The sequence below is a fragment of the Copadichromis virginalis genome, linkage group LG14 (assembly GCF_057382275.1).
Source record: "Copadichromis virginalis isolate Kocher_CV1m ecotype Utaka linkage group LG14, C_Virginalis_male_GT1.1, whole genome shotgun sequence".
NCBI lineage: Eukaryota > Metazoa > Chordata > Actinopteri > Cichliformes > Cichlidae > Copadichromis > Copadichromis virginalis.
The window spans coordinates 17,554,085-17,571,691 of NC_140631.1; the positions used below are offsets into that span (position 1 = coordinate 17,554,085).

Here is a 17,607-nt window from a genome sequence, read left to right on the forward strand (position 1 = left end):
ATTTTAGCCAAATCAACCTGCCTCTTTTTTAACATCAAATTCATCTTATATGATTGCTTATCATACACTAATTAGGCATTACACTTTGACCCATCAAGGCATGGACTCCACTAGACTCCTGAAGGTGTGCTGTGATCTGGTACCAAGATGTTAGCTACAGATCCTTTAAGTCCTGTAAGTTGTGAGGTGGGGACTCCATGGATCAGCACATCCCACAGATGCCTGATTGGATGGAGATCTGGGAAATTGCCTCAAACTCATTGCTGTTCTCTTAAACCATTCCTGAACTATTTTTATGCATTCAGGTACCAGGTGTTCCCCAGGTAGGTGATGCACATTCACCCAGCTATCCACGTAAAAGAAAGCAGGATCAAACCAAGCCACCTCCTTCCATTGCTCTGTGGCTCAGTCCTGAAGCTCACATGCCCATTGTTGGTAATTCTGAATTGGACTGCACGGGCACCCCAACAGGTCTGAGGCTATGCAGCTCCTTATCTGCTCTCTGACAACTTTAAATGAGAACCAGCATCAACCATGCGAGCTACAGTAATTTGTCTGTTAGATCGGAGCACACGGGCCAGCCTTCACTCACCACATGCATCGATGAACCTTGGCTTCCTCTTACCCTGTTGCTGATTCACCTCTGTTTCTTCCTTGGACCACTTTTGATACTGACCATTGCAGATTGACCCAGTCTAACCATCATAATTTGGTCCTTGTCAAACTCAATCAAATCCTCACACTCACCCATTTTCACTGCTTTTAACACATCAACTTTGAGGATGAAATGTTCACCTGCACCCACCCACTAACAGGTGCCACGAAGAAGAGATATTCAGTGTTAGTCACGTCACCTGCCAGTGGACATAATGCTATACCTGACATTTCACAATATGTTTTAAACAAAAGCGTACCTTTCTTTTCACAACCACATACACATTTATTTCTTTTAAATCAAAAGTTACAAATCTCTCCTACTTTTTTATATTTATATTTATATGGTCCTGGGTCTGTGACTCTGTGTTTATGTATTTAGACTCTTTAGATTCTGATTTATTTTATATTTATTTTATATTCCTGGTTCTGGTTCTTTTAGTTGTGTTTCTGCTTTGTGTAATATTGTGTTTTCTCGTCTTCATTTTGTCATCTAATCATCTAATGTCATCCATGCCTGTGTCCCACATTTAGTCAGCCTTGTCTTTATGTTTATCTCTTGTCTCCATGTTTAGAGTTCCTTTTCTGTCTCCAAAGTCAGTCATGTTCCCGTGTCTGAAATCATTCAAAAATGATTCCAATGATTTCTACTCAGTCAGACTTGCATACGGCACGACGACAACATATTCCATCAGCTAATGAATTAATAAGGCAAGTATTGATGCACTTCTGTACAAGTCCTAACTGAATATGACAACAATTAAATTACTGCTATCACTACAAACCCTCTCTAAATTTTCACCTGTCCAAGATTCAACTTCAACCTTAAAAACAATGAGCCAAAAACTGAAGTTCCCCAAATACCAGCTTGAGGATAGCTATGAAAGCAAGTAAATCCCAACAGAATAGAAATAATTCTGTTCACAGTCTTGTAGGGGCAAAAAAAGTTTTGATCTCTATGACTAGTAATGACATATTTATTGGTGTACTTCCCTCATTCCCTTGGTTCTTGTAATAAAAGTCAAACATTTTGCTTTTTGCAGTAAATTACTTCTAACAGTAAATTACAACCTTCCCATCACATCTTGGTTTAGCATCAGCGGATCACTCCCGAGCTCGAGCCTCTCATCCAAATATCATCGTATTTAGCTTCAAAATGAGCACAAAAGGCAGCGGCTTCAAAACAGTTGACATCACAGTGGTTACGTCGATCTTTTACAAAGGCGGACATGCCCAGTGGGTGCGCTGTACAAAACAAACAGAAGCCGCATTGTGCTAGTTTGATCGTTTTTTGACTTTTTTTTTTCACCACAATTCACAAAGACGTTTATGATTATTTATTTTGTGGTTCGAGGCACAAAACAAATAACTTTGTATTTAAAGGGAATAAACACTGCAGGCCTGTGCTGCAGCGGCAGCAGAGTGTGTGTGTATTATTGTGCTGTGAGGAGCACATACACACACGCACAGGTGCACGCAGAGAATGAAACACCTCTCCTGTTGTCATGCTTTCACCTACACTGCAGTGCCAGAGCAGATGGTGTGCGCAACCCCGGGTTCACTTCCTGAAACGAAAAGAAGCAGAGAGAGAGATGGGAAAGAGTGGTAGAGATGGACAGTGTGGGACTATCTCCTCCCATACTGTCCATCAGCATTACTGTCAGGAGAAGACAATGCTGCGTGGAACGATTAGCACTCGCGCTGGTATCGTCTCTCCGTCTCTTTTCGTTTCCATCTCTCTCCTCTTTTCTCTCCATCTTTCTGCTCATTGTTTCTGTGCAGCAGTGAGAAGAAACTCTAGCCTGTCCTCGTCTATTGTCACAAGTCATGTTTTCACCACCGTCTGTCAACTGAAAGCTTGAAGACAAACTGACAGGATGACTGTGCTGGCATATGGCTCACTCTCCTGTACAGGGAGCCATGTTTAAGGGAGTGTGTGCAGATGTGTACAGAGCTCCATTTAAAGTTGAACTGGAAAAACTAAATTGTTAAGCTGCTATATATATTATATATACACAGACACACTCTGCCTGAACTGTGGGCATATTTGTGCTGACACAAGCACGACTAAAGCTGTAACATCCTGGCACACACACAACACTACTCTCATGGCATCACTGTAGCCAACTGTCTGCTTGTTGCTTGTTTTCTTCCCACATCAGCAGCAGAAGAACGTTAACAGTAAACCCACAACAGTAAGCTCTCCACATCACCTCAACATGTTGGGATTTTCTTTTTTAGTTTACTTCATTTGATGATCAGTAAGGAATGACTGCAATTCATTTGCAGTGCTTGTAATTACTGACATCACAGTAATGTCAGCGCTATTGCCAACCACGTCTGTTTTCAAGGCGGCTCAATCAATACTCGTTTGACCCCCACTGTGAGGTGAATCGCTGATCTTCCCAAAGCTTACTGCGAGCGTCTAAATTCACATCATCAAAGCGCTGACGCGGCACTATGGTAAACAACGCTGGGATGATCTCTGTGGCGGTTTATGACTGTAAAGTTTAAGTGGGATAATGTTTTTAGACTCCTTTGGCTCTTCATGTTAATAACACAGTTTCCTTGCCAAGTGTAGCTCTGCAAATTTGACTTCAGGTGCGTCACAGGTGTTCATCACAGGGTGACGTATCACCTGTCTCTAGTTACTGGTCATGCAGTATCACGACCCACTTACATAACCCGGCGTCTAGACAAGTTCATATTCCAGTGAGTATGTAATGAAGCTCTTAGCCTGAAAAGTTTTACAATTTTCCAAGCCAACATATCCAGGATAAAGAATGACGATTAATAGACTAGAGGATAAATCATCACATCGTTATTCCGAACATCATTAAGCATTAGAGAATATTTAGTACAGCCACTATGTTTTGTTGATAATCAGTTTGTGTGTTCTCTGCAGCTCTGGCCAATAAAAAAGGAGTGAGGAAGACTTCAGTTACCTTTCAATGTGCAAAGCAAACGCACCCATGTCACAAGTAATCAACAAGGCATCCAGACGCCCTCACAGTAAACTGTAACTCTGAGCTGTCAACTGATGTTTGCTGAAGTTGAATAAAATCACTCATACTAACAATGGTTCAATACCTTCACACTTTCCATCCAAAAAAATGAAGAAGAAAAAAAAAACTTGCACTTTTGCTCAAAGTTGGAAGTGGAAAAATGTTTTTCTCCATCAATTACCATTTTCATCACCATCAGAGCATGAAAAGTAGCCACATTTGCAGATTTTTGATTTGGCTTCAGCTGCCACACACTTACCAGCTGCAGCAAAATCGCTGCCAGATCGAGTTTCTGCTTTGGCACAGTGTTGACTTTTATAAAAACAGCTTTATTTAATAGAACGCAGTGCATCACCGTCTCATCGCTACGCGCACAGAAACCAGCAGTCATTTCAGACCCTCTGACACGTGCTTTTCAGCTCGATTTCGCCGTCATCCGCAGAGATTCGGAAATGAAGCGATGCCACCATATTTTACATAAGATTCGAAGCTCCGGGCGATGAGAGTCAAACACACAAGTCAGCTGAGCAGCAATACTGCTGAGGTCAAATCCAACTCAGACGCTCTGCCCACACTGCAGAGCTGTCTCTGCACACCACAGAGAGGCCGAGAGAAGAGGAGACAGAAAAGTGTTTAGGTGTGTGGGAGAGAGGCAGGAGCAAGAAGACTCTGCTTCCATTCATGGCTTTCTGAGACATGAGAATTTCAGCATTTGAGAGGAAGATGGAGAGGTTTAAAGATGTGTGCGTGACGATGTGTGAGACATAAAGAAAGTGTAAATGAACTGTAAGGAGCGAGGCAGTCAGAGCAACGGACAGAACAGGCAATGAACCCGAGGGAGCTGTCGGTAATCTCCCGGCACGTAGACGACGGCGTTTATATTTACGAGTCCCGTCAGGCTGAGCAGCTTCTGCACGACTTAATGATCAGTCTGGAGTCTGCAGATCACAATTTTTAAAAGTGTAGCGCAAGCTCACAGCAAATATAACACAGGTTTGGCAGAAGGTGCTTCCGATTAAAGGCAGAGAAAGTCACTACAGATATAGATAACAATCATTTTTGTTGTTGTTGTTTTTTAAATAAGAGCTGATGCATCTAAAGAGTCTTTATCTGAAAACTTTGGGTCCCTATTTTGGAGAAAAAAAACATTTGCTAAAAACACATGATCAAATGTCACGTCAACACTGAAACTGATTAAAGAATATAGACACATCTCCACTGATATGAGGGCATTTTTGTAGGTAAGTATAACAGAAAAATATTGGGATACGGTAAATGAGATGGACACACAAGAAAACAAAGTATTGGTGCCCCTCGCTTTAGTGCACTGCACATTATTCACACATACTCTAACACACCTGTACTTCATGCCAGTGTGTTTTCCCGTCGACTCCTTGAGTGAGATGTGGCGTGGCGTGAAGGAGCCGAAGCTTCGCGCGATGATGGCCACGGTACGGAACTTGGCCCTGGCCTGGTTGACCACATTGGGGCTGGTGGCGCTCTGCTTGCTGTGGTCCCCATTGCCCCTCTTCAGGTTGTGGTCCGTACAGGCGATGGACACCTGCATGGCTGGGCTTCAGTCGGGGGAGCGAAGAGGAAAACTACAGACGGGACAAGGAGTGAGGAGGGGAAAGGAGCCTCTGTTTGACTCTTCAGCTCAGTCTCTGTTCGGGTTCTCCTCGTCTCTCGCTTTTATTTTCCTCGTAAATGGACTTCAGTCTTCAGTCGCTCTCTCGCAAATGCTCCCTCTCCATGTGCACCACTTTGTTCTGTGAAGCAAGATAAACCGGCAAGAAGAAAAAAGGAAGAAAGAAAAGCTTTTCCTCTTTTTTTTTTTCCTTCTGTGCTCAAATCAAGTGTCCCATTTTAAGTATTTCCTTTCAGAGGAGAGTCAGCAGAACAGGTCAGTCATCAAAAGCTAGAGAAGAACAAAGACTCCTCAGTTCTGTGAGGGATCCCCAATCTATTTCCCCCGCTGGTTTTTCCTTCTCCTGTGTCTTGCCTCTGATGCAGAGCCGGGGGATTTTTGTTTTTCCTAACAGGGTTTCAGCTGCAGAATGACAATAAGTGGAGGTGGAGAGGGTGCAGCAGGATGGCAGAGGAGCGAAAGAGAAACAAGAGAGATGGAGATGCGACCCAGGCGCTGCGCTCTCCCTGGTCTGACTGTGGGAAGAGAGAGCGAGCGATAGCATGTGCGAGAGAGCGCGAGGGAGGAGGAGGAGGAGGAGGAGGAGGGGACAGGGTCAGGAAAGGGATAAGGAGACAGGGCAGCAAGGACAGACAAAACAAAGCAGAGGAGTCACTCTCAGGTGCTGTCACTGTGCCCCATCGCACTTTTTTGCCATCAGCACCCCCCACCCCCCTGCGTCTCCTCACTTCTTCTCCTCGGTGGTCCTTTGTTAATGCGTGTTACTAATGTGCCCGTGCCCCAGTTTCCCCCTCTCTTTTCTCCCCCCACTCTTCCGACTCCCTCGTTAACTGATGTTTGTTCTCAGTTTTTGGACGCTCTGCTCGTTTTGAGCTCCTCCGGCTTCTCTTTATTTTTATTTTTTTGTTGTTTTTTCTCAGCAGGGAAGCCACATTTACCAAAAGCGCACCTTCAGGGGAACTGAAAGAGATGTGGTGCAGCAGACAGCCTCTCTCTCTCACTCACTCGCTCTCGGTTGCGCTCTCTCTCTAGCTCCCACTCTACCTGTCTCACTCACCGTCTCTCACTGCTGCTCACCTGTCACACACTTCTAAGGTTCCTTCCTGCACCTTTAATGTCAGTGCACCAAAGCTAAGCCACGATCCTCTCTGAGCCATTTCATTTTTTTTTCTTTTCCTCTCTTTTTTGTCTTTTACTACATCCGTTTTTTTTTACTTATTTGTCTCAAAGGCTTTCAGTGTTGGGTACAACTAGCACTAGTTGTACCCAACACTGGGTAAAAGGGTGAGATATCCTATCACCAAGCCACATCCTGAAACCAGAATGAATGAGAAATTTTGGCTTATAAAGCTTGTAACTAGAAAATTAAATGGATGTTGCAGCATACATAAAAAATGTGCAAGTCAGGATTATACAGTATTTGCTGACATAAAGTAACAGTTTTCCGAAATCCCCTAGCACATGATCCATCGAACTAAAAAGGCAGCTACAAATCAAAGAGAATGAGAAGAGGATGGATGAATGAAATGAGGGAGGTGTGGAGAAACTGGGATCAGGAGAAAGAAAATGACCGCAAAGGAGCAGGCTGAGGCTAAACAAAGCTGAGAAGAGACAGAATTTATAAATCTTTGTGTGTTTGATCGCAGCACATCCAATTGTGTGTGTGTGACTGTGTGTGTGTGTGTGTTGTAAGGTGTTATTGTTGTGTGCTTGTCAGTAATTCGATGAGGGGTATCAAACAGAGGTAAATGGAGCATTCTGCTCCAGACTGTCTTTTGTGTGTGTGTGTGTGTGTGTGTGTGTGTGTGTGTGTGTGTGTGTGTGTGTGTGTGTGTGTGTGTGTGTGTGTGTGTGTAAATATCACATTGTTGTTTTTTACAAATACATACAGTGCATAAGTACATACATTTCAAATTTCAAGTATTTATTAGATTTTGCATTTTATAACAACAAATACAAAAATACAACAACCAAAAGCAAAAAGCAAACAAACAAAAAAGAACAAGAAAAACAAAACGAAACAAAAACAGTGAGGTTTCAACATCTGTTGCATTAAGTCAGGTAGACATGTTGGTTCAAAAACTGTCCCATTGTTTCACCGAAGCTTCTGTCAGATGATTTAACTTTCCCAACATCTAAGTACATACATTTTATACTGAAACCTGAATCCTGTTGTGTCATAAAACACCCAGCTCAAACAAATTGGCAGTTCACTTCGCAGAAAAATCAAAAATACATTAAGTTTCGCATCCACACATCCACGCAAACAACACTGTCAGGATTTGAACATCAATTACAATTACAACACTCTGGGTTTGATTTAATGGTGAGTAATGACGGGTATTTTAAAACTTCAGGGGTAGTTAAACGACGTATCACTTCTGGCTCTCTCTTTGGGTCAAGGTAAACTGAAAATGCTCTAGCAGTCAGCCCACAGGAGTTTTTGCAGCTGTGTCCCATGAAGGCACATACATTACTGATCTATGTGAAATATTTAGGGCCGTCCAACTAACTTAAGAACTGCCAGATTACAATATCAGGACTGTGGACTAAAATATCTTGTGAGCTTAAAATGTGGCCCTGTTTCTATGATCCATTAATTAGTTTGCACATTTTGAGCCTTTTTTCTCTGTTTATTGTCTCTGCTTTGTTTTTGTTTTCCCTGCAGCTACCCCATAAGCAGCAAGTGATGACACATCCATAACTCTGAGCGCAAGACGGTGTCCTACTTTTGCACCTGTGTGTGTGTGTGTGTGTGTGTGTGTGTGTGTGTGTGTGTGTGTGTGTGTGTGTGGGAGGGTGCACGCATGTTGTATTTATGCTGGGTCATAAGCTTTGTCAGCAAAAGCCCACTCATGAGATACCTCAAGCTACGAATGAGTGTTTATGTAGATTAGAAGTGGGAATCACTGGCAATCTCTCAGTTTTGTTATGTTGTATCTGTGGAGAACAGCATCCCTGCTATATTGTCTGTACTCTGGAAATTTGTCATTTCTCAAAATAGCGCAAATCTTTAGAAATTATACACCCGAGTTAGTTGAAGGTTTAGAAACTGCTACACTTTTTGTCTTTGCTAAAGATGGATTTCAGTGTTTTGCTCGGCAAAGACTGATGTGTTAGTAATGGCTGATGTTAGTAATCCAAACCACAAATCAACTTCTATCAATTCAAATTTATTGGTCAGTTTAGAGGAATTTTATATTCACTGATTCGTTTTAACCCGCACAAGTCAATTCTACTTTTCAAAAAATGATACATTTTTAGAATTTATCAAATGTAAATGAAAATGTATACAGCTAAGGACTCTCAGCATTTAGGGCTGGACTATGACAAAAAAATCGGCCCGGGCATTTTGACTAGAGACCGGCCCACCAAGTATTACAGGAAAAGCCATAAAGACGCTGTTGTGACAGTGATGTACAGTCTTGTTGGTATATGTATGATTTCTATAGATTTTACATCAGATAAAAACTTTGGTTATAAGATTCAGATAATTATTTATTAAAAGCTAGACATTTGAAATGAGAATAAGAAAGAAAAGTATTTCTTTGTGCCCCCGTTTCCCTGTTAATGCCCCACCTGGCCCCCCTGGCAAAACTTTGCTAGACCCGCCTCTGCACAGTTATCAGCTGTCAGCTACTTAGAAAAGCATCCTGGTGTTATTTGTCTCTCAGAAACAGTTTATAAATTCAACTCATTCATGTCACCTAAAAGGTGAACCTGTTTCTCCATCACCTGTCCAGCTCTGATGATTCAGTAAGGACATCTCCTCCTGTCACCAGATAACCAAACCGATATCATGACCAGCAGCTTTTACAGCTGTCTCAGGTCTCTCCTCCCCCTGCCTCCCCTTCCCTCATCCACCTGCTGGCCTCTGTGGAAGCTCTGCCATAGCCACCACCAGCATCTGGCCAATTCACCACCTTTCATTGTTTATACCATCACAAAAAATAATCATCGGCCCATAAAAGCGAAAAATCACCATCGGCCCACCGGGCAAATTAAGAAATGTCCAAGTTGTTTTTACCGATGTGTCTTGTGTGCAAAATTATGCGGTGATGTGGAAAAATTGATTATTCATTAATATGATGCAGCATGTGTTTGGGTTATTTTGAAGCGCAGTATTACACACCGCTGTCACAGCCAACAATTCTGCGTGATGTATTTTCTACCTAGAGCATCTATTCATGTGATTTTTGGTTAAAAGTCGCTCACATATAATTTCTAATAGTAGATTACGAACAAATTATATTTCCAAAAAATCAGACTTGGCTTTTAATTTCTCGCAGCGTCAGCAGAAAATGTTTGATTTGCTTATTTCATTCTTTGTTGTGCATTAAATATGTTGTGTATAAAATCTTAGTATGACAAAATCAATTTCTTTCTCAGAAACAAGTAAAAAATGTTAGAGAGCTGTTAAAATTAATGAACTACAGCACATCGTTCTCTGTTTGTGTTGTACATACTGCATAATTACAACTTTGTTTGCCGTTTTGCTCTGAGAGCGATGATGTAAGTCAACAGCATCAGGGACGTTTGTCCTTACGACAATAAAAGCTACTCGTTTCCTGTCAATCTGACGATCTGCACTGATAAAAGCTATTTTGGAGAAAGGTATATATAATCTATGCAAATCATATAAAATTTATTCTATTATTGCACTCAGCCAAGGAATTATAAAGTAATGGGTTTATTATACCCTTTTCTTAAGAGTAACAACATTACATTAAAAAATGCAGTAAAATATACCCCCAAACCGTGAGTCTTATGTTGCGCATGCGCCAGACCGCGCTTTTTGACTGAGTGGGACTGCAAGAAAATTCTGGGTCTTTTTTTCGGCTTCCATCGAACCCGATCGAACCACAGAAGTGAAGGTAAGCTATTTACACAGGGTGAATAATATATAATAGCGCATGCAAATGGTAATTTTTGAAGTGATGAGCTATTACACTTTACTTGTATTGCTTAGGTCTGTGTAATGCACTATTACTTGAAATGAAACTTTGAATCTGTTGCTGTCTGTTAACCGTCTAGACAACTGCCGGTAAGTTGCAATGAAATGTGTTCGTGGTGCGCTTTTTATCAGTCAGCATGCATGACCAGTCCCGGACTGGTAATCGGAACACTGAGGTCGTGTCCAAATTCATGGGCTGAATCCTCCTGAGGACCCGGCCTTCGCGAGCTATGTGGGCCGGGTCCTCAGAAGGTCGGGTAGGCCGGATGTAAACCTACATTTAACCTGAGTAGCGAAAGACAGCGGTGATCTGAAAATGATGTGCCGGGAGTTGTGCCGTTCTCGAGCTCCCGGCTAGCTATCGAGCTGTTGGGTAACAGACGTCTCCGAAAACGTCGAAGCACTTTTGCGAATATGTGATATCTTGATAAACCGAGCAGATATTTGAAGTTTACACACCCACATTCTCGCCTGAAAATATGTTAAAAGTTTATTATATGACCCAGAAAGAATAATAAGAGTAATTTTAAAACTTAGTAGTGGCTGCCATTGCCGGAAACTGGAGTTTGGCTGGGCCGCGCTATGAATTCTGGGATATGGTGGGCCATGAAGGACACACCCGACCCATCCTTCAAATCCTTCGGGGAAAAGGAGGACGCATTGGTCAGCCTTCGGCGCGTCGCTGTGACGTAATCGGTCTACAAATGCGTCCCCGGGAGGATGCAGCCCATGAATTTGGACACCCCCAATAATTACAATCGCGGTCTTTGCAAACTACTTTCCTGCCTTGATGGAAAAGAAAATGGACGTCAGACGATTTTTAATTATTCTTTTTTTTGAGAAATGAGAGCGGCAATCCTTAAGTTGTGGTGGCTCTGTTTCTGGGTCAACACATAAAGCAGGTAAACAAACTTAAATCCGGTAGCCTATGTCTTTGAGATTCTATGAACACTGGTAAATGGACTGATTCTTATGTAGCGCTTTTCTACTCTCCCGGAGTACTCAAAGCGCTCTATACAACATGCCTCATTGCCATCAAACACGACTGTTGGGCAGATTATTCCCAACAGTCGTGTTTTAAAACTCTTAAAAAACAGCTGTTGCATCCGTCTGCTTCTCCCCATTGATCTTCACTTTAGCTCATCATCCCGGAGAGCTCACTGAAAGCTTTCTCCCAGCTGTAACTGGCGGCTTTGTTTTAGCAGCACCAGAACTTTCTGAAAAAGCTCTGAAGCATGTTTGCTTGAATTTAAAAATGTGCGCGGCAGTAGTCGCTTGTTCTGTCATGCAGATACCGCTTTGCTCCCGTATCTGCTTCATAATCCGCTCAGCTGTTCGCACTGCGGGGAAACACTGGGACACAGCAGCATCATGAACTCCAGCTGTAGGGAGATTTTTCAGCAGCAAAACAAATAAAGCCAACGCGAAACGTTCAGTAAAAAACAAAGACTGCTCTGAGAGTTTGAATTATTAACTATATTTATTGATGTGTGCTTAAAGAGTATCTTACTCATCAGTAAGTAGGGGCAGGTCCCGCCTTCCTCACCTCTGATTGGATAGAAAGTCTCTCCTACTTACTGATGATTAAGATACTCGCTCACGGGGCGGGGCAAGTGTGTCTGAGAGAGGGAGGGTGTCTCATGAAACCATCAGTGTTGCCAACGGTCTCTGACAGAAAGTAGCTGAAGTTCCCCAGGGTGTCACACCAAAATAAAAGCCTGAAATGTTGTCCCAGTCCAGGCCTGTGCATGATTGTCTGACTGCTTGTTTTAAGTTTAAAAATTAGTCAATGCTAGCTTTTTCTAAAATATTGAAATGGCAGATGTTAAAAAATAAAACAAAGTACTGCTGTATCCCACTAGTATGTGTGAAAATACCCACTGTTGCTGCACCTAAGTTTTGGGGGTTTTTGGGGTTTTTTTTTTTAATTGTGGGATCAAGTAAAATATTTTTGAATTGATTTAATATTGTATTGGGTAGTGTTAGAACATCAGTGCTTAATAATTGTTTTCATAATCATACGTCCCCAATTATTCAGCGGGCCACATATAGCAACCTGGTTCTTTTAAACACCTGGGGTCCAAATTAATTTTGAATATTATATGTCTGGGCTATAATTTGGAGAAATACGGCATGTTCTGTGCAGCATATTACATCTATGAATATGATCTATGCAGTTAATTCCATGAAGCATGAATATTAATCTATGCAATTGCAAATGCCTTTATTTTAGTGAGGTAAGTACACAATCTGTTATTTCTGCATAACAGACCCTTGTTAAAATCCAGTGGCACCAAGGTATCATACAATAAAATAATGTGATTAATGCATAAGTAAAAGAAATTCCTATACATGCCCCTTCCTGATTTCTTATGTTTTAACATGTTTGTTACACTTACATGTTTCCAATTTCAAATGTTAACACAGATGTTCAGAGTAAATACAGATTGTAGTTTTTTAAATGATGATTTCATTTAGTTTGGGGAAACAGCTCTCCAACTTTACCTCATGTAGAAAAAGTCATTTCCTTCTAAACCTAATAAGTGGTTTTGTCATCTAGCAAGAACTGCAGTCAAGCATTTGCAATAACTAATAAAAAAAAGCACTTGGGACAATTGTGTTGGTGACAGCTTTTGTTATAATATCAATAATATTTCTATGAATATGGGATACTGTTACATGTTTGCATAGACTTTTGTGGAATATGGAGACACTCCTGGCATTATATGAGCAAAGTGAGACTCATTTTTTAGGGTTGGTGGACATGAGTGTGAAGATCCAAACAATCCCTGTCAGTGATGGAGAAGCTTTGATGAAAATATTTGGTAAAAAGTTCACCAGCATGAAGGAAATGAAGTTTCAAACTTTCCTTAGGAGGAGCCCAGCACGCCTGCTTAAAGAATAGTAAGTGTGGCGATGTGGATGCTTGCAGCGACTGCTGTATAGAGGCCATCCTGCTACACATGAAACACATCAGAGTCATAATTGTTATTTTAGTCACGTGTTTGTTTATTATCCTTATTGTTTTATCTGGGACAGTTTGCAGACATCTCAGAGAGAGGAGACACCAGCATCTGAACAGAGACTCAAACCAGCAACCTGCAGCTCCCTGCTTGGCTGCTCCAGTTTTCTCCTCACTCATGTTGCCCACCAGTGATTTCTAGCTGCCCACCCACACAGCAGGCTAGAATATGCGCTGAGCCTCAGCACCCAATACTTGGACATGTTTTCATTATTAAACAATGAACCAGAGCCCAAAAAGTAAACAGCCGTTATTGCTAGGCAACGGGAGCAGCATTTGGAGATGCAGCACCTGACATTCCTGACCATGTGGGCGGAGCATGCATGAAATGGAATGTTTAGTAGAACTGTGCAACACAAGCACTTAGTTCCAGCATGTTTCATTGTATCCAGACACAGCTAGAGACACATCTACAGCAGCATCTCTGTGCAGGACAAACGACAGTTGACGAAGAAACATCGAAAACTTCACTTCACTCCTCTACAAAACGTTGGTTCCTTTGTTTAAAAGGCCAAAATGAATCAAGGGAGATCGAGAAGAGGATCGGCGAGTGCTTCACCTCACAATACAGTACAGCTGATTCATTTTAAATTTCAAATGATACAGGCTGAAAATGTCAAATTAAAAGAAGAGGCAGAAAAATCAAGAGGAGAAGCTAAAAATTCAAAGTTTGAAACTGAAGTAGTATTGCAGGAATTACTGGATGTGGGTCTCAAACTTAAAGGAGAGAAGATGAGAAAACAACAGGCAGAAAACGAGAATGAAAACATGAAGAAAGAACTGTTGCAAGCTCAAAAAGCATTGGAGGAAGAGAAAAGCACAGCACAAGAAGCCAAAAATAAATATCAAACTGCAAAGAAGGAGGCAGGAAATGTGATGCAGGAATTACAGGAGGTGCAGGAAGCTTTTGAAGAGGAAAAAAGCAAAATGCAGTTGGCAACACAAGACGCTGCAAATGTAATGGCTGAAGCTGAAACACTAAGGAAGGAATTACTGCATGTGAAGCAACAACTTGAAGAGGAGAAAAAATGTAAACACGAGACAGAAAATGAGATTGAAAATATGAAGAAAGAATTGTTGGAAGCTCAAAAAGTGTTGGAGGAAGAGAAAATTAAAATACAGGAAGCAAAGAAAGAAATGGAAGATACAAAGAGTTACACTCAAAACATGAAGGAGGAACTGATGAAAGTGCAAGAGGAACTTGCAGAAGGGAAAATTGAGTTGAAGGTATTCAAGAAAGAAACGACGGTGACCAAGAAAGGCTGCAAAGATGAACTTAAAGAAATACAAAAGCACAAAAAGGAAGCTAAAGAGCTCCTCAAACACAAAGGGAAACTGGCCAAACAGCAGCTGAAAGAAACATTTAAAGATGCCGAGGAGCAGCTCAACAAAACCTTAAAAGAGCTGAAGGCAAAAGAAAAGCAAGCCGAGGACAGGAGGGGATTCTGGAGCAGACTGCTGAGAAAGAACTGACCCAGCAGCATCTTCCTCCTTCCCCCTCTCTCAACCTTTCTTTCACAAAAATCCCCCCAAACTTTACTTGGGACGTTTGTTTGTTTTTTAAAAACTCTATTCTGAATGCATGTACTGACATACAAAAATAAAATTGCCATAACTTGACCTCATGTTGCCTGCTTCTTTTCTTGTGTGTCTGTGGATGTAAAACAGTAACACACTTTCTGCTCTGTGTGTTTTTCATTGCAAATAAATGCAATATGTTTTCATTTTAAAATGCAGTGCAAAAAACTTCTGCTTTAAATCTTTTTTTTTTTTTTAGCAAAAAGCTTTTTTTTTTTGCCTGTTGTGGAAGTTTTCCATTTAAATAAAGCCTGCAGACGAGCGGTGAGCGGTAGCTAACATTCTTTAATCAAAACACACAAAGAACAGACAAGCAAGCTTGATGAAGTCCCTGCATGACCGCGGGACAGACGGTCAGCAGAGTCTCCCTGAGCCTAGCATGGCTCTCAGTTAAATACCTTCTCCAGGAACAAAAGGCAGTACACAGCTGTTTCACACCTTAAGGTTCACACTCCCTTGCTTCCTACCAGAGTCCTCAAAGACACAAAAGACTCTTCCTGTGGAGTTGTCTGCTTCCCCCAACTTCCTTACTAGACCCCCAGCATTTGTCTTACTGTATGAGTGTGAGACATGTTAAAATCCAGTGGCACCAAGGTATCATACAATAAAATAATGTGATTAATGCATAAGTAAAAGAAATTCCTATACATGCCCCTTCCTGATTTCTTATGTTTTAACATGTTTGTTACACTTACATGTTTCCAATTTCAAATGTTAACACAGATGTTCAGAGTAAATACAGATTGTAGTTTTTCAAATGATGATTTCATTTAGTTTGGGGAAACAGCTCTCCAACTTTACCTCATGTAGAAAAAGTCATTTCCTTCTAAACCTAATAAGTGGTTTTGTCATCTAGCAAGAACTGCAGTCAAGCATTTGCAATAACTAATAAAAAAAGCACTTGGGACAATTGTGTTGGTGACAGCTTTTGTTATAATATCAATAATATTTCTATGAATATGGGATACTGTTACATGTTTGCATAGACTTTTGTGGAATATGGAGACACTCCTGGCATTATATGAGCAAAGTGAGACTCATTTTTTAGGGTTGGTGGAGATGAGTGTGAAGATCCAAACAATCCCTGTCAGTGATGGAGAAGCTTTGATGAAAATATTTGGTAAAAAGTTCACCAGCATGAAGGAAATGAAGTTTCAAACTTTCCTTAGGAGGAGCCCAGCACGCCTGCTTAAAGAATAGTAAGTGTGGCGATGTGGATGCTTGCAGCGACTGCTGTATAGAGGCCATCCTGCTACACATGAAACACATCAGAGTCATAATTGTTATTTTAGTCACGTGTTTGTTTATTATCCTTATTGTTTTATCTGGGACAGTTTGCAGACATCTCAGAGAGAGGAGACACCAGCATCTGAACAGAGACTCAAACCAGCAACCTGCAGCTCCCTGCTTGGCTGCTCCAGTTTTCTCCTCACTCATGTTGCCCACCAGTGATTTCTAGCTGCCCACCCACACAGCAGGCTAGAATATGCGCTGAGCCTCAGCACCCAATACTTGGACATGTTTTCTTTATTAAACAATGAACCAGACCCCAAAAAGTAAACAGCCGTTATTGCTAGGCAACGGGAGCAGCATTTGGAGATGCAGCACCTGACATTCCTGACCATGTGGGCGGAGCATGCATGAAATGGAATGTTTAGTAGAACTGTGCAACACAAGCACTTAGTTCCAGCATGTTTCATTGTATCCAGACACAGCTAGAGACACATCTACAGCAGCATCTCTGTGCAGGACAAACGACAGTTGACGAAGAAACATCGAAAACTTCACTTCACTCCTCTACAAAACGTTGGTTCCTTTGTTTAAAAGGCCAAAATGAATCAAGGGAGATCGAGAAGAGGATCGGCGAGTGCTTCACCTCACAATACAGTACAGCTGATTCATTTTAAATTTCAAATGATACAGGCTGAAAATGTCAAATTAAAAGAAGAGGCAGAAAAATCAAGAGGAGAAGCTAAAAATTCAAAGTTTGAAACTGAAGTAGTATTGCAGGAATTACAGGATGTGGGTCTCAAACTTAAAGGAGAGAAGATAAGAAAACAACAGGCAGAAAACGAGAATGAAAACATGAAGAAAGAACTGTTGCAAGCTCAAAAAGCATTGGAGGAAGAGAAAAGCACAGCACAAGAAGCCAAAAATAAATATCAAACTGCAAAGAAGGAGGCAGGAAATGTGATGCAGGAATTACAGGAGGTGCAGGAAGCTTTTGAAGAGGAAAAAAGCAAAATGCAGTTGGCAACACAAGACGCTGCAAATGTAATGGCTGAAGCTGAAACACTAAGGAAGGAATTACTGCATGTGAAGCAACAACTTGAAGAGGAGAAAAAATGTAAACACGAGACAGAAAATGAGATTGAAAATATGAAGAAAGAATTGTTGGAAGCTCAAAAAGTGTTGGAGGAAGAGAAAATGAAAATACAGGAAGCAAAGAAAGAAATGGAAGATACAAAGAGTTACACTCAAAACATGAAGGAGGAACTGATGAAAGTGCAAGAGGAACTTGCAGAAGGGAAAATTGAGTTGAAGATATTCAAGAAAGAAACGACGGTGACCAAGAAAGGCTGCAAAGATGAACTTAAAGAAATACAAAAGCACAAAAAGGAAGCTAAAGAGCTCCTCAAACACAAAGGGAAACTGGCCAAACAGCAGCTGAAAGAAACATTTAAAGATGCCGAGGAGCAGCTCAACAAAACCTTAAAAGAGCTGAAGGCAAAAGAAAAGCAAGCCG

At 41.4% G+C, this 17,607-nt stretch overlaps 1 protein-coding gene across 2 annotated transcripts in view; it reads right to left on the minus strand.

Moving 5' to 3' along the window:
- The window catches only part of kcnab1a (potassium voltage-gated channel subfamily A regulatory beta subunit 1a), a 150,906-nt gene that overhangs the window by 84,984 nt on the left and 48,315 nt on the right, over nucleotides 1–17,607 (minus strand). Inside the window, exon 1 of one of the 2 annotated variants that reach the window (XM_085429635.1) lies at nucleotides 5,018–5,833. The exons of the other annotated variant lie outside the window; for it this stretch is intronic. Within the exon in view, the coding sequence (XP_085285761.1) occupies nucleotides 5,018–5,226 (209 nt within the window). The 5' untranslated portion in view covers nucleotides 5,227–5,833. Of the gene's footprint in view, nucleotides 1–5,017; nucleotides 5,834–17,607 lie in introns of those variants that run through there. 2 annotated transcript variants of the gene reach the window in all.